Source organism: Gouania willdenowi, chromosome 24, assembly GCF_900634775.1.
Source record: "Gouania willdenowi chromosome 24, fGouWil2.1, whole genome shotgun sequence".
Lineage (NCBI taxonomy): Eukaryota > Metazoa > Chordata > Actinopteri > Blenniiformes > Gobiesocidae > Gouania > Gouania willdenowi.
In genome coordinates this window covers 25,877,612-25,901,871 of record NC_041066.1, presented here as the reverse complement: position 1 = coordinate 25,901,871, position 24,260 = coordinate 25,877,612, and the positions used below count along the sequence as shown (strand labels likewise).

At 37.4% G+C, this 24,260-nt stretch overlaps 1 protein-coding gene across 4 annotated transcripts in view; it reads right to left on the bottom strand.

The window, feature by feature from the left end:
• Nucleotides 1–1,042: 1,042 nt before the first annotated feature.
• Nucleotides 1,043–24,260, bottom strand: part of cnih3 (cornichon family AMPA receptor auxiliary protein 3) — a 57,787-nt gene continuing 34,569 nt past the window's right edge. Inside the window, exons 4-8 of one of the 4 annotated variants that reach the window (XR_003672968.1) lie at nucleotides 14,666–14,778; nucleotides 11,166–11,312; nucleotides 10,718–10,773; nucleotides 4,773–4,826; nucleotides 1,043–2,009 (exon numbers count right to left, since the gene is read on the bottom strand). Coding sequence is in view for 3 of the 4 variants with exons in the window: in XM_028440062.1 (XP_028295863.1) it covers nucleotides 10,746–10,773; nucleotides 11,166–11,312; nucleotides 14,666–14,778 (288 nt within the window). In the remaining variant the exon portion in view is untranslated. Of the gene's footprint in view, nucleotides 2,010–4,772; nucleotides 4,827–7,534; nucleotides 8,056–10,717; nucleotides 10,774–11,165; nucleotides 11,313–14,665; nucleotides 14,779–24,260 lie in introns of those variants that run through there. The other 3 variants (XM_028440062.1, XM_028440064.1, XM_028440063.1) reach the window with 3 other exon arrangements.

The following is a 24,260-nucleotide window of genomic DNA, read 5'->3' as shown; positions in this document are numbered from 1 at the left end:
ATAAATATGTGCTACACAGATGCAGCTTCATGCTCCACTAATGCTGAAACATCAACTTCATCAAACATCTGATCAAACTTTTCTTTTGCTACAGTTGGATTTCACTGGATGTTGGGAGAGAAAATGGCAATAACATATTTGATAAAGTTACACAATGAGATATTAAACACAAACAAAATCCTCCATTTAAATACACAGGTAAATAAATAAAAATGTGACAACATTTTGGTCCATGGTTTAAAAATAGCTAGAAAAGAAAAGATTCACATTGTTTCCCCATTTGACAAATGAGGTCGGGCAGTTCTTTACACGCTTGGAAGACCTTCCCCTATATGTAGTACGACTATCATTGGGTATCTTAGTTTTAGCCAAATATTGCAATTTCTGTGCAACATCAAAGACTCGACTTGTGCAAAGAACGTGTGCTTCGTCTACTTAAAGAGCTTCAATGGAGAAACGTTTCCCACAAGAGAACATCACTAAGACGACACGAAGGACGACTATAGAATACTTGTTGGAACCCAAGAAAAAAGCCTTTTGTTCAAAGAATTCACGCAAATGCACACGTTACAAAAGCATTTACGTAAAGTTAGAAATAAAATCCCACAGAACGTCAGTGTGTGCGTCATTGTTTTAGGGCTAGAGGGTCACGGGATGAAGAACACCTCCTCTTCCTCCTTTATGTACAGTGTTATCCATCCATTCATCCATCCATCCATCCATCCATCCATTCATACATCCATCCATTCATCCATCCATCATCCATCCATCCATCCATCCATCCATCCATTCATCCATCATCCATCCATCCATTCATCCATCCATCCATCCATCCATCCATTCATCCATCCATTCATACATCCATCCATCCATCCATCCATCCATCCATCCATCCATCCATCCATTCATCCATCCATTCATACATCCATCCATTCATCCATCCATCCATCCATCCATCCATCCATCCATCCATCCATTCATCCATCCATCCATCCATTCATCCATCCATCCATCCATCCATTCATACATCCATCCATCCATCCATCCATCCATCCATCCATCCATCCATCCATTCATCCATCCATTCATACATCCATCCATCCATCCATCCATCCATCCATCCATCCATCCATCCATCCATACTCACCAGTGAAGCTACGGTTTGGTGAGGTATCGAGGAGGGGGGGCTGAGGGGGGCTGGACAGTGGTTCACCTGGTTTAGCCTGAGACGAACTGTGTAAACGCTACCGTGATCCTGGTCCTCTTCACTGTGGCCCCTGGTATACTGGTATATCAGTGTACCAGTGTACCAGTATACCAGTATACTGATATACTGGTATACTGATATACTGGTATACTAGTATATCAGTATACTAGTATACTGATATACTGGTACACTGGTATACCAGTATACCAGTACTGGTATACCGGTGTACCAGTATATCAGTATATCAGTGTACCAGTATATCAGTATACTGGTATATCAGTATACTGGTATACTGATATACTGGTACACTGGTATACCAGTACTGGTATACCAGTGTACCAGTATATCAGTATACTGATATACTGGTACACTGGTATACTGGTGCACTGGTACACTGGTGTGGCACTGCTAGTGCGGTCACTTGCTCCCCAGAGGACAGTGTGAGTGTTGTTGTCGTGTGTGTGCGTACATGTTTGTGCGTAAACACGTCAGCCAGGCAGTGAATAACTGGGGTCTTACAATGATCAGTAAAACTGTAAACAGTAGATTCCGTTTATATTTACATTTAAAGTTAAAACAAGTCCTTTCTTCTTTCCGTGGGAAGAAACACAAAAAGCTTTGAGCCCAGTTTAGGTCCTTGTTTGGCTTCAAAGAAAAGAAGAAGAAGAAGAAGAAGAAGAAGAGTTTTCCTTTTCAATTCACTGTCTTTCATTCCAAACGTCAACAAATCTACCAGGAGACGTCGTTTGTTGTGGTTTGCTGATAAATCAGTTGTTATGAGGTAACCAAGGAGTAGATCATACTGAAACAAATGAAAGAGAAACAGAACATTTGTAGTGAGTCACTGAGATGAAAGGTGTGTAACTCAGATAAATCATGAATAAACTCCTCAAACTTTTTGATTTTTATTGTCTTGGTGATTCGTCTCTAATATGAACAACTCAAAGACTGTGTTGTAAATGTTCCACTAATGTACTAAACACTAAATACTGTCTACTATAGACTATAGTATATACTATAGTATATACTGTCTACTATAGACTATAGTATATACTGTCTACTATAGACTATAGTATATACTGTCTACTATAGACTATAGTATATACTATAGACTATAGTATATACTGTCTACTATAGACTATAGTATATACTGTCTACTATAGACTATAGTATATAATGTCTACTATAGACTATAGTATATATACTGTCTACTATAGACTATAGTATATATACTGTCTACTATAGACTATAGTATATACTGTCTACTATAGACTATAGTATATAATGTCTACTATAGACTATAGTATATACTGTCTACTATAGACTATAGTATATAATGTCTACTATAGACTATAGTATATACTATAGACTATAGTATATACTATAGACTATAGTATATACTGTCTACTATAGACTATAGTATATACTGTCTACTATAGACTATAGTATATAATGTCTACTATAGACTATAGTATATATACTGTCTACTATAGACTATAGTATATATACTGTCTACTATAGACTATAGTATATACTGTCTACTATAGACTATAGTATATACTGTCTACTATAGACTATAGTATATAATGTCTACTATAGACTATAGTATATACTGTCTACTATAGACTATAGTATATAATGTCTACTATAGACTATAGTATATATACTGTCTACTATAGACTATAGTATATATACTGTCTACTATAGACTATAGTATATACTGTCTACTATAGACTATGGTATATACTGTCTACTATAGACTATGGTATATACTGTCTACTATAGACTATAGTATATAATGTCTACTATAGACTATAGTATATATACTGTCTACTATAGACTATAGTATATATACTGTCTACTATAGACTATAGTATATACTGTCTACTATAGACTATGGTATATACTGTCTACTATAGACTATAGTATATACTGTCTACTATAGACTATAGTATATACTGTCTACTATAGTATATACTGTCTACTATAGACTATAGTATATACTGTCTACTATAGACTATAGTATATACTGTCTACTATAGACTATAGTATATACTGTCTACTATAGACTATAGTATATACTGTCTACTATAGACTATAGTATATACTGTCTACTATAGACTATAGTATATAATGTCTACTATATACTATAGTATATACTGTCTACTATAGACTATAGTATATAATGTCTACTATATACTATAGTATATACTGTCTACTATATACTATAGTATATAATGTCTACTATATACTATAGTATATACTGTCTACTATAGACTATAGTATATACTGTCTACTATAGACTATAGTATATAATGTCTACTATATACTATAGTATATACTGTCTACTATAGACTATAGTATATAATGTCTACTATATACTATAGTATATACTGTCTACTATATACTATAGTATATAATGTCTACTATATACTATAGTATATAATGTCTACTATATACTATAGTATATACTGTCTACTATAGACTATAGTATATACTGTCTACTATAGACTATAGTATATACTGTCTACTATAGACTATAGTATATAATGTCTACTATAGACTATAGTATATAATGTCTACTATAGACTATAGTATATACTGTCTACTATATACTATAGTATATACTGTCTACTATAGACTATAGTATATACTGTCTACTATAGACTATAGTATATACTGTCTACTATAGACTATAGTATATACTGTCTACTATAGACTATAGTATATACTGTCTACTATAGACTATAGTATATAATGTCTACTATATACTATAGTATACACTGTCTACTATAGACTATAGTATACACTGTCTACTATAGACTATAGTATACACTGTCTACTATAGACTATAGTATATACTGTCTACTATATACTATAGTATATACTGTCTACTATAGACTATAGTATATACTGTCTACTATAGACTATAGTATATACTGTCTACTATATACTATAGTATATACTGTCTACTATAGACTATAGTATATACTGTCTACTATAGACTATAGTATAATGTCTACTATATACTATAGTATACACTGTCTACTATAGACTATAGTATACACTGTCTACTATAGACTATAGTATACACTGTCTACTATAGACTATAGTATACACTGTCTACTATAGACTATAGTATACACTGTCTACTATAGACTATAGTATATAATGTCTACTATAGACTATAGTATACACTGTCTACTATAGACTATAGTATACACTGTCTACTATAGACTATAGTATACACTGTCTACTATAGACTATAGTATACACTGTCTACTATAGACTATAGTATACACTGTCTACTATAGACTATAGTATACACTGTCTACTATATACTATAGTATATACTGTCTACTATAGACTATAGTATATAATGTCTACTATAGACTATAGTATGATAAGGATGATGAGCGTTCCCACATCTGGAACCTCCAGTGTTAAAAACTTTGTTCACACTGAGACTAAATATCTCTGTTGATTCTCTACCTTTATTTTGAAAGTTCTGAAAAAGTGAGAAAGTGACCAAGTAGAAAATCGACATTTGATCCATAAAACTCACGTAGACACATTTTCAGAGATCCTCCTTTGGTCTACTGACTCCACTTCCTGTTCACTTCAAAACAAGAGCCCCATTTACAAAACAGTTAAAAAACTAATAAACAAGAAGAGATGCTTTTATTTTGAAAAAGGGATGACATTTACAACACAGCCAATGATATAATATGTGTATCTGCTTTAACATTATGAACAGTCTCTTAACTTCTTATTGTCTGACATATTTCAGTGTTGGAAAGCAGATGAATTAAAGAGTTCTATAACTTACTTTAACCTATTTAACTTATTGTAAACACCCTTTGAAAAGTGATTTATGTTTGAAACATAGCAAATAATAGGACTATTTACTGATCAATGTGTTTTTAATGATTACTGATACATTGACTGAATCCCTAATGGAGTAAATGTTACCAACATACAATACATTAGAAATAGGGAAATAAGCATATTTATTTACCAACTATATTTAAACCTCTAAGTGTTTCATTGTTATTGAGTAAACTTTTCATGAGCTTCATTCATTTTCACATTTTTAGGAATTTTCCCGTGTCCTTCCTGGAAGGTTTTGTCTTTAATTTATTTTAGGGCCGGAGAAAAAAATGCAACCGTTCACAACATAAAAAAGCCAAAGCTGATGATCGTCATGTCAAACATGTAAAACATGTCAAACATGTAAAACATATAAAACATGTAAAACATGTAAAACATGTAAAACATGTAAAACATATAAAACATGTAAAACATGTCAAACATGTAAAACATGTAAAACATGTCAAACATGTAAAACATGTAAAACATGTCAAACATGTAAAATAAAACAGGTTTGTAACAAACAACGTCACCATTGAAACCTTGTTTTCTTTGAATTGTTGAAGAAATAAACGTAGAGAAACTAAAGCAGCCGTGACAACACAGACAGATTGGAACGTTGACACGTCTCAGTGTGAAGAACACATCGACACGTCAGTAACACAAAGTGTGTGTGTGTGTGTGTGTGTGTGTGTGTGTGTTCTCTGTAACTCACTCTGTCATGAGGAAGAATATCTTTCACTTTCATTTCATGCCTTTAACAGATGATTTTATTACTAAACTTGAGGCTTTTTCACATCCTAAATGTTTAAATAAGTGAGAGGGAGAAAAAAGAGGAAACTCTGCTAAAAACTCAGGTTTATTTTATCCTTAGTCTTAAATCAAGGACAGGAAATATGTGTTTTATTTTTATACATAATATTAACAGAAGTAGACATATTTAAACCACTAATAACTGATAGGGTTTCTTTGTTGAATGAGATCAATTACTGTAAAAACATATTTGTCCTTTTTAGAAACCATTTACGGACTTAAAAGTACCAGAAACAATGAGAGATGAAAATGTTTTGATACCCAAACACAAACCAATAAGTGTTCAATAAATCATTTAATCATTTAATCCTGTCCCACTGTTAATGAAATCATTCATCACAGACAGTTTGTTATTTAAAGACACGTTTGAGATGTTGTACGGAATGAAAACAGAAAATGGGCCTGAATACAATGGAGATCCAGACTCTTCATGGCTGAAGGCTTCTTCTCCTCCAGGGATCACTTCTGTACGCTTGTTAAAGATGGTGCTACGTAGGAAGAACAGGCTGCTTTGTTATGTAAACATAAGCTCACTACGTGTCCTGGTCACATGTCGTACTCTAACCATAGACACGCACACACATCCTCCTCATTGATCCCATGACTCACATCCACTCACCTTTCCCCACTGCAGGATGAATAAAGAATCTATCTATCTATCTATCTATCTATCTATCTATCTATCTATCTATATCTATATCTATCAATGTCTTTGCTGTAATTCATCCATTTTTTTTTAGCTTCCTCTACTAAAGCCTTTAATTCTGCTGCTTCAAATTATTTCTTTCACTTCCACACACTCAGCTCTACATTACAAGTGTTGAGAAAACGCCATGTTCCGTGATTTCTAGACAGCCCAAAAAATGACATCACCGCCTCCTTTCCTTAAGCCCGCCTTCATTCACAGACCACGCCCTTTTTGGCTCCTTACACGTGGTGGGCGTGTCAGCAACCTGGACCGGATAATACGCGTAGAAGACGGGAGAATAGAGTCCTTAGTGAAACTGTGTCACCAAAGGATTTAGGGAAACAACTGGTTTATCAGCCTTTATTTCAGATATTAAGAGAAATCTTCATCCTCATCATCTGATTATTACAGTTTATTTAGCAGGAAAAACTACATACAGTAGCTGAGCTAATGCTAGTGAGATCTGGAAAACAAATGTTTAATTTGATTAACCAAGAGTTAAGAAGTTTCTCTGCCTAAAAACATCTGTTGATTTTATAGTAAATAAGATCAGGACTGTGTTAAAAATATTAACTACTAAAATAAAGAGATTAGAGTTTTTATCTATCTATCTCATTACATGTTATGTAATGATAATAAAAGGCTATTTTATTCTATTTTTAGGATCAATATTTAGAGTTTGTGTTTTCTTTGTTATTCCAGAGCCTTAAATATTTTCCTTCTTTTCACTTTAATAAACAATGTTTGATACGTTGAACTTGTTCCTCAATTTCTCTTTTTTCTCTGACACTTCCTCATGTATGGATCATTAAGTGTTATTTAACTTTTACTTGTGTGTGTGTGTGTGTGTGTGTGTGTGTGTGTGTGTGTGTGTGTGTGTGCGTGTGTGTGCGTGTGTGTGTGTGTGTGTGTGTGTGTGTGTGTGTGTGTGTGTGTGTGTGTGTGTGTGTGTGTGTGTGTGTGTGTGTGTGTGTGCGTGTGTGTGCGTGTGTGTGTGTGTGTGTGTGTGTGTGTGTGTGTGTGTGTGTGTATAGAACAGGGTCAAAGGGAAAAACATCAGGTTTTAAGACTGGAACTCATTCTATGGTCAGAGGGAAAAGACTTAATGCGTTTCTGTGAGTGGTAAAGTAGGGGTGTGTGTGTGTGGGGGGGGGGGGGGGGGGTCAGCTCAATGCAACAGAGTCAGGTGAGTCCTCATGTGGGGGTGGGGGTGTTGGGGGGGTGTGAGTGGACACATGGAGGAGAGTCGAGGACAAAATAAGTGTTGATCAAAAAACCTGAAAGAAAAACTCACTTTTAATTCAACCACATTTAAAGCTGATGCAGAAAGATTTGCTGGTGTTATTTCTACACATTATTTCAGTAAAAGATCAGACTTTGAATCAAATGTAAAACTGTAAAAAGTTTTTTTCAGGTGGTGGAATTGAAAGTGAGTTGAACATCCTGATGTTCAGAATACCTGGTTCTGCCTGTAGACCTAGAAAGAACAGAGTAGGAACATGATGTTAAATTACCATAAAACAAACGCACAATGTTCAAGTTTTAAAGATATTCTCCTTGTGACAGAAACACAGACCAGAGGTTGGAACTAAAGGTGAATTCACTCAAGGTTTATTGGTATTAAAATATGTTCAAACGTCACTAATAAGGTCTACAAACCCCAGGAAATCAGGATCGTGTTCACTAACGATGCGGTGCTAATAGATGACGTGTAGACGTGGTTGAGACCACGCCCCTATTTAAGGGTTCTATTCTCCCGTCTGGACTTAAGCACTTTTTTGCGCGCCTGCAGTTACGCACTTCTCTCCATCGCGTATTCTCTGGTCCAGGCTGTTGACACGCCCACTGCGTGTAAGGAGCCAAGAAGCGCGTATGTGTGAAAGAAGGCGGGGCTGAAGGAAAGGAGGCGGTGATGTCATTTTTTGGGCTGTCTAGAAATCATGGAATATGGAGTTTTACCAACGCTTGTAAATGTTATTGAAATCTGTGAAAATGATAAAGTTCACTTTTAATTTGAAACTCTTTCATTGATAAACAAAGTAACAGGTTGATTTGATCAGATTATTGATCAGATCATTGATCAGATTATTGCAGTGTGACTGAGGATCGGCCGCATTCTGTCCGAGTCACAGTTAAAATCTCTTTCCTTGATCATCATCATCATCATCATCATCACTGTAAAGCGTGACAGAGTTATATGATGTAGATATGATGAAATAGATCATCCTGCTTTAATACAGAGGGATGTTTACAGTGAAACACAACTATTAACTTCTATAATACACAGTTTTAAATATAAATAGTTTAAAGTGACCTGAGCTGAGCCTCATTAAAATATGTGTGGGAACAGTTTGTGTTCCATCCTCATCTGCATATGACAGCATGTTTCACTTTACGTTGGACATAGTATGAAAATAGTTGAATCACTGTGACCAACGTGGACAGAAGTCTGTGTCTGTCACAGTTTTAATTAATCACACAGCAGCAGCTGAGTGATCACAGCTGCTGCTGCACGACGCACGAGTCTGTGTGGCTTCAAATGTAACTACGTCCATATTTCTAGTGTAGTATAATGTTTCACCTTATGGGGGCGCTGCACTTATTCCAGGGTTAGAAGAACGTAAGAGGAAAAGGACTTACGCACACCGGAGACTGCGCGTAAAGTCAGATTTGAATGGGAACGCCCACATTTCAGGGAGGCTCCACCCACAGTGCGTAACTGTGATGAAGGCGCACAATGACTGACTTAAGTACAGGAGGAGAATAGCATACAGACAGAAACAGCACCACTGAGCGGCTTTTTGGACTTATGTACAGTACATGGGAGAATAGAGTCCTTAGTGAACATTTTACTGGTTCTACGTGGAGAGGTGAGTGTACAGAAGCACTAAATGACATTTGAAGAAAATTGGAGGCAGGTAGACTTCTCTGTATGCTGCACAAACATGTAATAATGTAGAAAACTAAATAAACATAAAAACTTTAAATCCTAATGTACATTTTTTCCGCTTCTGCTCCGTTAGGACACAAACTATGGAGAGCTGCCATTTAAAGCAGGAAATGACACGCTTTAAATAACTGGTGCATTGTTCGAGGTAGCATCAGCATCACAATTAGCCTAACGCACAGAGCTGTGGTTAGTAGCGGAAACGAGCCATGGCTGAGTAGTTAGGTGTTGGAAGTGCACAAATATGGTTAGAAACATTAGCTTAGCCCACAGATCCCTCTCATACCACCCAATGTGGTGTGAATGTAAACGTTTGTATCCCGTATCAATATTATGGAGCCAACGTCTGGATAACTCTGACTTAGTGTCATTATTTGGCTCAGAGACACTAAACAAATGTTTCTGTTGTCATAGCAACCATTAGCTTTACACTCAAAATAGTTTATGTCCCAAGGTATAAAATCGTTCTAATAAGTCATTAAATGTGTGTGTTTTTTTTCAATATATAAAAAAGTGCACATATTTTGTTTATTTATACATGTACATTAAAAGTATCCTTTAAAAAGTGTTTCTCTATTGTAAACACACATTTTAACTAATTGTTACTGGTTAAGCATTAAAACTCAAGACTTAAAGAAACCTGAATTAATTTAGCCTCTAATGGAGCAAATGTAACTTAAACATTATACTTCATGCTATTGAATGAAGTCTAAGCTCTACAAGTTTTTAATGCACATAACATGTATAAATGAAGAATGAAAGCACTGCTGTGAAAATGAATGACATACATGAGGAAAAGCTTTGCCTAGTTTTTAAAACTCCCATCTTAAGCATCCCAGGAGAAAGCATTGCATCATCTCATCATGACTTTTCTTCTCAGAACATTTTTCTGTTCAATTTACAGCTGGACTGGCTCAATGCTAATATGCTAAAGCTAATTGAAGAACAGCCCAGCTGAAAATGTGCTGAATATATAAGGTTATGTGTTGATTAAACTCTTCATCCTGTAGCACATTGTTGTGATGTACTTTATACGCTAAAACGTTTCAAAGGTGTAGGAAGTTCCACGTACACATTAAAGAATAATTTCATTCTAAAGCTGAACTTCTGCTGATGGAATCTTCATTTGTTTGATCAAAGAACAACATGAATGTTTGACGTTAGAATGATGTGGACAGTATGAGGATTGTACCTTTAAGTGTTTCCATTGATAAGCTCTATTAGAGGGATATATCCAGGTTCCACACACTGCAGCACCACATGACACATGGAACAAGAATCCAGTGATTAAAAACTGCTCTGACACACAAAAACATGCAAATCGAATCATTCGTTAATAAAACAGCAAATATTATCACATTTGTAATCATGTAATCTTATGAACTCAGAAAGAATCAGATTCTGCCAACGTCACATGCATTAGCATCCTATGCTAACAACCTGCAGCACGTGAAGGTTTTGCATGTGACTGAACTGGTGACTTTATTCATTTAAACTAACGGAGCATCACCTGCATATTAGAATCAGATAATCTGATGTCAATGAGTTGAACAGTAGTTAAAACTAAGCTAACACAACAACTTTGATTTGAGGTTTCATTAGTGGCGACTTAAAGAAAAATGAAAGCCATGGTTTCTCACCAGTAGAGATAGTAGAAAAAGGAGAGGACGAAGAAGGACAGCTTGCACCACGCCTCCTTCATGCAGAACTTGAGCGTGTCTCCATTCATCACCGACGCCGGGTCGTAGAGCAGCTCCTTGGTGTCGGTCGGAGAGTGAAAGTACCTGCCACAGACGCAAAGACCACACCACGGGTAGTTGACCCATTCCACAGCACAGAGCCAGGACCAGATGGAGAAGGAAATGATATAAGAGATGATCTATGAGTGATAGACCTTCATGTCCAGGAGACGTGACGCTATGACTGATGTAGACAAAGGTTTAACATGGTTTATGGTGATAATTATCTCACAACCTGGAAAGGTTAGCAAGTTATCTATCATAATCTTATTAGAAAAGACTTTAAAGCACAATGCTAACGCTAACGTGAGATGGTTTTTAATTAGCAGCCATGGATGAATATTAAATAAATTACAAGTTTCTTACATGTTGTGCTTTTAAAAACATTTTTACCCTTTTTTATTTTGACTTTTATTTCGCGTTTTTTTTTTTTTTTTTTCCAACTCATCTGTATTTATCTTTGTGAGTTTGAATCGCATCATATTTTAGACAAAGTTAATTGGTGACTCGTGCTGTTAGAACAGGTCACATGGTCCATGAGGGCTCCCTGCTGCCTGCACACAATGTGTTGATGACCCCTGATCTAAAACATTTTGAATCAGGTAATGGACACATCATGGTGAAATAATTATGACGTATCTTTTTTTCCAAGAAACTGAATTTATAAACAGGAAAAACAAGACATGGTTCAATATTTGAATAAATATTTCAATATATTCTGTCTTTGAGATGTTTGATGTATCAGAACTGGAGATAAAACGTTCTCCCCTAAATATTAAAGACTATCAACAAGTTATTATACCTTTGGTCAAAACATTTTTAATAAGAGATAAAACAAAGTGAAATGTAAAATAAGGATGAAATGTGGAAGAAAAAAATGAAGAGAAGTTTATTCACCAACACACACTTAATTGGCTGTTTTATTGTAATTAGATTACCTCTAATCCCGCCCACAGCTGATAAACTACTGTATCACTGGGATTAGTGCATTAAATGAAATATAGAAGCTGTATTATGTATATAACAATAAATGTTATCAGGGGGTTTATGGGTAATGTAGTCCATTAGTAACAGATGTTAAGGTACAGCATGTTTCTACTGCATGTAAATGTAAATTTACATGCACATTGATTATTCACAGCATTTAAATACAGTAAATGTATAAATAATTTATGATGAACATTCACTGCATCACATCTTCTTTGGTTCACTCATGCATGTTTATATAAATATATATAAAACAATCTGCTTTGAAATTAAAATGCACGTTCTGTGGTTTCTTCATGAGTAGAAACAGATAAAAAGATTAACAAGCGACCGTGGCTCAATGGTAAAGTGGGTCGCCCCGTAAACAAAGGTTAGGGGTTCGAATTCCACTTTATTGTCGTTGTGTCCTTGGGCAAGGCACTTTACTAACATTGCCTTGTATGAATGGGTATGAATTGTGCATACATGGCAGCCACGCCTCTGTCAATCTGCCCCAGGGCAGCTGTGGCTACATTGTAGCTTACCGCCGGTATGAGGGACTGGTGTGAATGAATAATGGTTTCTGTTACGCGCTTTGAGTCTCCTCGAAAAAAGCGCTATATACAGTAAATCCAAGCCATTGTTATTAGTGTAAAACAACATAGTTTAATTACACACACACACACACACACACACACACACACACACACACACACACACACACACACACACACACACACACACACACACACACACACACACACACACACACACACACACACACACACACACACACACACACACACACACACACACACGTACGCACACACACGTTTATGGGTAACCCTTATTCCCACTCATCTAATGTGCTGTTTGTGCTCCATTCATCTCTGTGTTCTTCATCATCATCATCTTCATCATCTCTGAGCTGCTGCAGCGTCTGTAGCCAGTGGGCGTTTGGCACCGTTTCAACTTAATGAGACACCAACATGTTTACCTCCTCTACTGTATGTGAGCACATGATGGTATCTCAACCCAATCAGGCTAATATATCAATACTACTGTATATATCTAATATACATACTATTTATCTAATATAAATATTATATATATATACTTTATAATCAGTGCCAGTTACTGAAAAAAAGTAACTAGTTACCATTACTAGTTACTTCATTAACAAAGTAACTCAGTTACTATTTTGATTACTTAACCAAAAAGTAATGCGTTACTGTAAAAAGTAACTTTTGAGTTACTTAGAAGTAAAGAATGTATTATTTATTTTGGGTCATTTGTGTCCATACAGCTTCATATCAGTGCTGTAATAATATAATAATCCACTGTTGATCAACTGCTATAAAACAACCATAAATGATGTTCATATAAAGCACAAAACAGCTGCTCCAAAATTAAAACAGTAATTTTTCAGCCTTAGCACAGTAATGTAAAGTAAGCTGTGCATATTCCAGGTGTACATTCTGCTGTTGAAAATGCTTATAAAAATAAATGTGGAAAAAGAAATTGCCGCACGTGATGTAAACAGAAACACGCTGACAATGCTTCTTCTTCTACTGTTTTACTGTGTTTGGCACGGCATCCCTCAAAAAAATGTAGCGCCACTGTAAACAGGAAGTACACTGCAGCTAGCAAAGTAACGGACAAACGCACCGTATTGTAACGGTAACGGCGTTATTTCTATAGAAAAATATTGCGTTACAGTACTAGTTACTGTCAAAAGTGACCTTGGCGTTCCAGTACTTTTAGAGGGGACTCTATATACTATATATCTAATATATGTAATATATATACAATATGTCTAATGTATCTAATATGTATACTATGTATCTACTGTATATATATATGTATATACATTGTCAGGTTTTGTTTAGTTTTAATGATAGTTCTAGTTTCATGTGTTAAATCTTGTCTTTGTGTTCCAGGTATTCCTGCTCGTGGCTCCTCCTCCCAGTAATGTCAGTGTGTTTGGGTTGTGAATGATTAGCTGCCTCATGTTTCCACCCAGGTGTGGCCCATTCCCAATCAGGCCCCTCCCTCACTATTTATCTGAGTGTTTGGACACAGAAGAAGTGCTGGACCTCCTCGTGTCCTGCTCCCTGTTTTATAAATACAGTTTATACATGCACATCAAACATATACTGTATACATATGTACACATGGATGTACATAAAATCAGTAATTTAACATTTATTACACAAATTTCAATACATTTTTAAATACAAATTACGTGTTTAAATTAATAACATTCTCAATCACAATATATACATTGTATTATGTTTATTATGCACATTACAGCTGAATGACGGGACATTGTAGTGAACTTATCTAAATAAACACTTGAAATAACAAATATACAGTAGCTGCCTAAATGAACTAATTCTTTAAATATATTTATTAACTCACAGTGTGATATTTACCTCCAGGTGTTGTAGAAGAGCAGGGGAACGTTGAGGCCAACCGTCAGCCACTCCTGAGCACACAGGAACATGATACAGAACAGTCCATGGATGGAGTATTCTGGTAGCACCAACTACAACAAATAAAGATGTGTTTAAATACGTGACCTAAATCATGTTCTATTAACAGACACCAGAGGATCAAACCCAGCTTAAGTTAAGTCCAGGTTTAACCTGAGAGTCTGGCTCCGTTAAACCTGGTTCTAACTGGAACAGGTTTCATTAACGAGAAAACACCTTGGTTACCATAGTAACATAGTCCATGGCTCAAACCTGCTCCTGACCAGGTTTAATCTGCTGAGTCACTCATGAAACCACGTCATCTTTATTAAAGAAGTCATTTCGTGATGTTTTAAAATACTCCATAAAAATCTACAAAAGAGTCAAAAAGACTCTGTTATACAATATTTTAAAAGTAAATTAAACAGAATATGATGTAAATGTTTTAATATGATTTTAAATCCATACAAATGATGATATAATCATTATTCCATGTTTAATGTGTAGCGTATTATTAATATTGATATCACAGTGTGTTTAAACCATCAGTAATAATATATAATATATACGTGTGTATCATCACCTCTGTTTATCACACGTATAAATGTGTTTATTTATTGATCAGAGATTAATAATGAGAAAGCTGTGGGAGGGGCTTCAGGGACAGGGCGGAGCACTAAGGCTCCCAATGACAAAGATACACTATCACTTTAAGAGATGTGCGCGTAGTGTCTGCAATGTTGAACGTGACATCTAACGTCACACACCGTTGAGCTGCTCCTTCTGTTCATTTGAATTTAATGTTTAATGCTGAGGTCATCATTTCTTTTATTAAACGCTGACAATGTTCAAACCACAGAAACTCTTTAAGTGTCCGTCCTTTATTTTCACTGACAATGATGTCACTTCCTGTTGGTCTCAGCAATGGTTTCTATTGGCTGTTTATTTATGCTAAAAGCTGCAGCGCATGCGCCCTCACATCTCTAATTGTTAAATCTATGATTGATCTTGTGGGTCTGATGAAGATCTATATTTAATCTTAACACTGTCAGCTGATTGGCTGAGCTGGAGAGCTCCAAGCTGAGAAGAGGTTAATGGAAAAGCCTTGGTTTCACCACCGCCTCCTTTGCTTCAGCCCGCCTTCATTCACAGACTACACGGTTTTGCTCTACTTATGCACAGTGGGCGTGTCAGCAGCCTGGACCGGATAATACGCTTAGGAGAGAAGTGCGTAACTGCAGGCGCGTAAAAAAAGGGCTTAAGTCCAGACGGAAAAATAGAACCCTAAGATTGCAGCAATGGTTAGCATGCGTGCAGAAGTGGTGCAGACCACCCTATTTAAATGAGCGTTTTGCTCATTCAATGTGGAGACGTGAGTTAGCAGAAGCACACAATGACATTTGAGGAAGTTAAATTGGAGGCAGATGGACTTCTCTATCTGCTGCACAAACATTTAATAATGTAGAAAACTCTATAAACAAATACATTTATTTACACACACACACACACACTTTACTCTGTATTTTCTTTTTCAGTGGCTATTAATATTGACTATTGTTTTATTGAAATTATTTTCTTATACTTTAAAGGTTAACATTTATTTTTTCATTTTCGCTGTTTATTCAGTGCAGATATGATCTGTGTGTGAGTTTCCATCTGCTTGTCAGTCGTACTATTTTCCGCGCATAAAACAATCACCGCAAACAGTTTCTAGTTTGATGAATTGCTTTCTGCTCACTGCATTCATTTATTTGCATTCCCTCCTCCCATTTTTTGCACGCCTTGTGAGCTCCACCTACTTTACATATTCATTAGAAAGAAACACGCTAAATGGGTTAAGGACGCATTGCGATGTGCAGCAGCCACGCACTCCTGATTGCCAAGGTTTGTACGGCTTGGCGCGTTGAGTTTAACGTTATTTACTCTGTAGCGTGAGCAAACTGTGGCTTTATGTTGTACACAGTGTTAAAATAGTTTAATCAGTCTGACTTCTGTCAGAGTTTGTAATGAGTAGCAACACACACACACACACACACACACACACACACACACACACACACACACACACACACACACACACACACACACACACACACACACACACACACACACACACACACACGGGTAAAATGTAACATTTTGTCCCGTCTAGAACTGGTAAATGTGAATATATTAGAAACGCTGAGGGTTAATCCTTTGACGTGCTTGTGTGACTCCTCCCACCCCCGTGACAGCTTGTCAGTGTTGCTTTCGATCGATTCTTTCTGGGAATCTCTTCTGTAATATTATGAGTCTGTGTGGCTTCAAATGTAACTACGTCCATATTTCTAGTGCAATATAATGTTTCACCTCATGGGGGCGCTGCACTTATTCCAGGGTTAGAAGAACGTAAGAGGAAAAGGACTTACGCACACCGGAGACTGCGCGTAAAGTCAGATTTGAATGGGAACGCCCACTTTTCAGGGCTGCTCCACCCACAGTGTGTAACTGTGATGAAGGCGCACAATGACTGACTTAAGTACAGGAGGAGAATAGCATACAGACAGAAACAGCACCACTGAGCGGCTTTTTGGACTTATGTACAGTACATGGGAGAATAGAGTCCTTAGTGAATCATCATCATCATCATCATCATCATCAAACCTGGTGGTATTGAACAATGTGAGAATGTTATAGAACCTTTATCTCAGCACAATGCAGTGAGCCGAGCTGAAAACTGCTGAATTCACACTTGTCCATGGTTTTCCAGACTGAAGGACGTGTTCATTACTCACAGAGGTTTTATCTCCACAAACGAGCTTTAATTAAAAATAATTGGCTGACCTTCTGTCCTGCAGGACCCTGTTCAGCATTTTGAAGACATCTCCCTGATCTAACACCTAAAACTAATAGCTCTGCACAAACCGCAGTGATGAGAACCTTTTTACAACCAGGGGAGGTGCACTGCAAAAATATATAATAACATAAATATATAAAATGCCTTAAATCTAGTGAAATTATCTGTCCACACAGCTGTGAACCATGTAGACTATGTAGACCATGTGAACCATGTAGACCATGTAGACCATGTGAACCATGTGAACCATGTAGACCATGTGAACCATGTAGACCATGTAGACCATGTGAACCATGTAGACCATGTAGACCATGTAGACCATGTGAACCATGTAGACCATGTGGACCATGTGGACCATGTAGACCATGTGGACCATGTAGACCATGTGAACCATGTAGACCATGTGAACCATGTAGACCATGTGAACCATGTAGACCATGTAGACCATGTAGACCATGTGAACCATGTAGACCATGTAGACCATGTGGACCATGTAGACCATGTGAACCATGTAGACCATGTAGACCATGTGGACCATGTGAACCATGTAGACCATGTGAACCATGTGAACCATGTGAACCATGTGAACCATGTAGACCATGTAGACCATGTGAACCATGTAGACCATGTAGACCATGTAGACCATGTGAACCATGTAGACCATGTGAACCATGTAGACCATGTGAACCATGTAGACCATGTGAACCATGTAGACCATGTGAACCATGTGAACCATGTAGACCATGTAGACCATGTAGACCATGTGAACCATGTGAACCATGTAGACCATGTAGACCATGTGAACCATGTGAACCATGTAGACCATGTGAACCATGTGAACCATGTAGACCATGTGAACCATGTGAACCATGTAGACCATGTAGACCATGTGAACCATGTGAACCATGTAGACCATGTAGACCATGTGAACCATGTGAACCATGTAGACCATGTGAACCATGTAGATCATGTACACCATGTAGACCATGTAGACCATGTAGACCATGTGAACCATGTAGACCATGTGAACCATGTAGATCATGTGAACCATGTACACCATGTAGACCATGTGAACCATGTGAACCATGTACACCATGTGGACCATGTGAACCATGTGGACCATGTAGACCATGTAGACCATGTGAACCATGTAGACCATGTGAACCATGTGAACCATGTACACCATGTAGACGATGTAGACCATGTGGACCATGTGGACCACGTGGAACAGGTTGGTCCCTCTAAGACTGGGACCAACCTTTAGAAGCACATTCAGTAGGGATGTAACGATTCACTCAACTCCCGATACGATTCGATTCACGATACTGGGTTCACGATACGATTTTCTCACAATTTATTTTACAAAATGGGAATGTTGACAAATGACTGAAAAATATTCCTTTAGTTTTTTGGGGAAAATACTGTATTATTTACCTTTTATTTTTCATTGTCAAAAGAATCCCTTGATAAACTATTCAAAATGATGCAATTTAACTAAAAATAAATCTTGAATGAAATAAATAAAGGAATAATACAAATGAAGAAGAAGCCTATTAATTTAAATTCTGTTTCTATAATAAACAATTCAAAACTACATAATAGTTCTTTTTCTTTTTAAAAGTGCAACTGAAAATGTATTTTGTGCCTTAACAATTGGACTTATAAAAAAAAAAAAAAGTCATTTTACTGTATTTACGTCATATTTGTTTAGACCAGCAGAGGGCGCTGGTAACCCAGTGGTCGGTTGGCATGCAGTTATTCCACCAGTGAAGAAGAGAAGCTATGCTAGCAGACAGAGCTAATAGAAAAACGTGACTTTTACAGATATTCACATAATATTACAGATATTCTTTCAGTGCTAAAGGAGTAAAGAATCATTTATGAACATGTTTAACAGTAAATGGTGGCCAGAAAGAAAATAGTAGCAGATTCCGCCCAGCACGTCCGCTTCTGGAATGATTAATATATAGCGCCCTCTGCTGTTTAAAAAAGTACTGCGATTCAATTTTCAGAGCATCGAGTGAACCGTGGTACCTATGAATCGATTTTTAACTGCCTTACGATTAATCGTTACATCCCTAACATTCAGTATTGATGAGTAGGTTTGTTTTACATTCACACGTGTCGATTATGCTTGTTCATGTGGATTTGTTGGGTTTTTTCCTTTTTAGTAAGAAATTACTTTTGTTGTAATTGGCGCCATATAAATAAAGCTGAATTGAATGTTCTAATAATCACTTTAGATCACATTATACACGTGAATAATAATAACAATGTTACAGCATCAAATGACTGAGGTTTCCATTATTCTGTGAACACCTGAATGCTCTGATTCTACTACGTTAACTTTGAGTTGTTGTTCTTAATGCATTCCACAGAGAAGCGACTTCACTGCTCATCTATATTTAATGTTACGGAGCCGCTCTGAACGGCCTGGCTCTAACATTAGTGCACACGCTGCCATAAAAAGCTGTTCACCATGTATAATTCACAAAGTTACACTCATTCAACACCAGAAACCAGAAAACTGCAGTTGAGACAAAACCTAAATATATCCCTTTGTTTTCGCATATAGCGTTAAAGTGGCACGTTCTAAAGCAGCGAGAACGAGAACACAGAGACTTTTACTCTTAATTCATGTTTGTTTAGTTACAGAAAATAAAATAAATAAATAAATGTGTTTTTAGCTGCAGTTACACTCATCATGGTCCTTAACGTGTTTCCAGTGAACCTGTCGACTACTCTACAGTAAATGTTTGATGGTTCTGTGAACATCTGGAAGGCCAAAACTCTTACAGTTAGTAAATCCTATTTCTGTTCCTTTGTGTTATATTTGGAAAACATCCTATTGTCAAACCGTGAGGGGTTTCTCTGCTTAGGCCACGCCCTCCCTGATTACACAAATGCAAATAACCTGGTATGTCTAGATCCAGGGCCGGAAGTCCAGCAACACGATAACAGCAATACGCCAACCAGTGCAATATGCTGCACTTTAGAGATTCAAATCATGCTAATTGTAGTAATGCACAGCCACCAAAAACACTTTAACGTATTCCGTTAAAGTGTTGAACGTTTTTTTGGTCAAGACCACTGAGGATTAATCAAAATTTAGGCGGACAACTGTGGAGTACACTGCAGCTAACTCTGCTATCAGCTGTTTTGCGGCTAACAACTGTTGCCGGGTAACTGCCGACGGGCGGACAACATCTGTGGGGATTGAGAAGGAGGCTTCTAACCCATCGCTGCAGGTGAATAGACAGTGGAAATGCCACACAGGAGGACCAATCAGAAGCCGGAGGAGGAGTATGCCAGCAACGGGCATCTTTCAAGTCTTTTTGTAAAGTTGATTTTCCAAACAAGGATGGATGGGCTTACAAAGGACTTGCTGAGCATTAAATTAAGCTTGACATACATGCAAAAAGAAGTTGACGATATCAAGGCTAACATAGCTAAGCACACAAAAAATGACGCTCTGCAGTCCGATGTATACAAAGTGTGCGAGAGCCTGCTGACTGTCACTGATAAGATGGAGTATCTAGAACAGTCAAGAAGAAATAACATTGTCAGTGATGGAAGAAAGTAATCGCCAACGGAAACTTGGTCCGAGACAGAAGAGAAGGTGACAAAAATGCTGGTGGAAAAGTTGGAATTGCAGCAAATCAAGCTGGAACGGGCGTATCGCACGGAGAAACCTGGAGGTGACAGGCGAGGACTACACTGATACTGTGGGAAAGAAAAGGAAGGAGTTGATGCCTGAACTCAAAGCCACGAGACAGAGAGGAAACATCACCTAGTCAGCTGATCACCTATCCACGGTCGGGTACACCAAAGGCACCCAGAGACAAGGAATAGATGCTAATGTATTCACAGGAAAATTAAAGTAATTCTTAAAAAAGTACATCGAGCTTTTCAATGACAATGCTAAACATAGCTCATAAACATTTGTAATACAAGAAATAAGCTGTGTGAAGTTGAAAACATTGTTAAAACTACACAATTTGCAAGTACTAGCAGTTTCTGAAACTCACTTTGACTCATCTTTTGAAGACAGTGCAGTAACAATAGAAGGTTACAACATATTTTGCAAAGATAGAAATGAATATTGAGGTGGAGTTGCAATCTATGCTTAGATTCATCTACCGGTGAAAATAAAGCAGGATCTCATGCTGCATTCTATTGAATTTATCTGTATTTAAGTGTATTTAAAATAATGAAAGCAGATACTGATTGGGTGCTGTTATAGGCCACCAAAAGCTTGCAATGATTACCTTGAAAATGTCTGTAAAATGATGGATTTAGTCAGAAATACACATTTTGAAGTATATTTATTGGGTGACATGAACATTGATTGGAGCTCAAACTGTGCAGTGAAATCTAAACTGCTGACTGTGTCCTTTGTATATGGTTTATCTCAAATGATAAATGAACCAATCAGAACTAGTGTCAGAGTAGACGGAACAAAAGCAGATATTGATCATGTGTTTACTAACATGTCTCATCTCTGTTATGAATCTTCATCTATTCCAGTAGGTTTCAGTGATCACAATGTTATTGCTATAAAAAGACAAACAAAGGTTCCTCGAATTGGACACAAATTTATTATAAAAACTGAATATGTGCATGAAGTGAAAAGTGGTGATTGGTCAAAAGTCCTGGAAGAAAAAGATGCTGAGGAAGTTTTTAAAAATGTTAATATCTTACTGACTAAAACTGTAAATAGATGTAAAAATATTACGGTACACAACTCTTACACTCCGTGGTTAGACTGAGATATAAGAAAGCAAATGCAGGAAAGAGATCAGCAATAGTATCAGGTCTTCAGTCAGACTAGATGTTATATCACAAACTTAGGAACTCAGTTGTAAAAAAACAAAACAAGAAGAAGAAGGAAACATATTATCAGGAGAAACTTGAAAAATCAAAAGAGCAAAGATTTGTGGAAGATCTTATATTCACATTTGAAAGGAAACTTACCAACTTCATCTTTCTTAGAGACAAAAGATGTATTTTTAACAAAACCACCAGACATCACCAATCATTAGAACAATTATTTTGTTAAAAAACTGAGACTCTACAAAATAAATTAAACATAAAAACAGAGTTTATCCTATGATTCAATTAATTAAATTATAGGAAGGAAAACCATAACCCTAGTCCAGGTGATGGGCTGATGCTAATGAGCTGGGGGGTGGGTGTGAAAACCTGCAGTAGAAACTATTCAGGTCTTCAGCCAGTCTATTGTTACCTGCAGGGTGGGGGGAGGGTTTCCTGTAGTTGGTGACCTCACGCAGGCCTTTCCACACTTCTGAAGGGACTTTGTTTGAGAAGCTTTGTTTTAGCTTCTCAGTGTAGCACCTCTTGTCTACTCTGATCTCCTTGGTTAGTGTGTACTTAGTCTGCTTAAACAGGACCCAGTCCCCACTCCTGTAGGCTTCCTCCTTAGCCTGACTCAGCATCCTGAGTTGAGGTGTGAACCAGGGTTTGTTGTTGTTGTATGTGCAGAAGGTCCTGGTCTGCACACACATGTCCTCACAGAAGCTGATGTAAGATGTCACAGTATCAGTCAGTTCATCTAGGTCTGATGCAGCTTCAAAAACCCTCCAATCAGAGCAGTCAAAGCAGTCCTGTAACTCCTCCCCCTCTGTCCACCTCTTTACAGTCCTTACTACAGGTTTAGCAGATTTAAACTTCTGCCTGTAGGTCAGGATGAGGTGAATCAGACAGTGATCAGAGAGCCCCAAAGCTGCACGGGGAACAGAGTGATATGAATCCTTTATTGCAGTGTAGCAGTGGTCCAGTGTGTTAGCCCCCCTGGTGGGACACTTTATATGTTGTCTGTATTTAGGGAGTTCATGGGTTAGATTTGCTCTGTTAAAATCCTCTAGAATGATTAGCAAAGAGTCTGGATGTTGTTTCTCCACGTCTGTTATCTGGTCGACCAGGTGCTGTAACGCCTCTGTTACACAAGCCTGAGGTGGGATGTAAACACCGACCATAACAAACGAGGAGAATAAAACGGTTTACAGTTTATGAAAAAACTCTCCAGATTAGGGCTACACGCCTGCTTCAACACTGTGACATCTGTACACCAACCTTGGTTAATGTAAAAGCATATTCCACCTCCCCTCGTCTTCCCACAGCTCTTTTACGTGGTCCGCTCTGAGGAGCTGAAAGTCCGGTAGATGTAAAGAGCTGTCCAGGATGAGTTCACTGAGCCAGGTTTCAGTAAAACACAGGGTGGCGGATCTGCAAAAGTCTGTGTTTCTGGTGTTTAGGAGCAGCAGTTCATCCATTTTATTTACCAGAGAGCCTGACATTCACCAGGTGAATGGATGGAAGCGCAGTGCGTAATCACCACCGCCTCAGATTGACGAGCGCGCCTGCTCGTTTACCCCGTCTGCGTCTGCGGCGTCTCCTGCAAATTCCATAGAGAGCTGCTGCTCCTCTGGTGAGAATCTCCGCATAACTTTCTGGTTCAATGAGAACCGGTGAAAAAAGATCAGCAGAGGACTGTCCAACATTTATTAGTTCTTCTCTGGTGAAAGAGACCAGAGAAGGGGAGCAATAAACTACAAAAAAGAAGAAAAACGCAACAACTAAGAGAGAGCGCAGTACCGAGGCAACCATCCGTGGCGCCATTATCATAAAGTTATGTTCAAACTCTGAGTATGTTCAGGCTCAAATGATGAAACTCTGAGTAACTCATTCCTAAATGTGAGG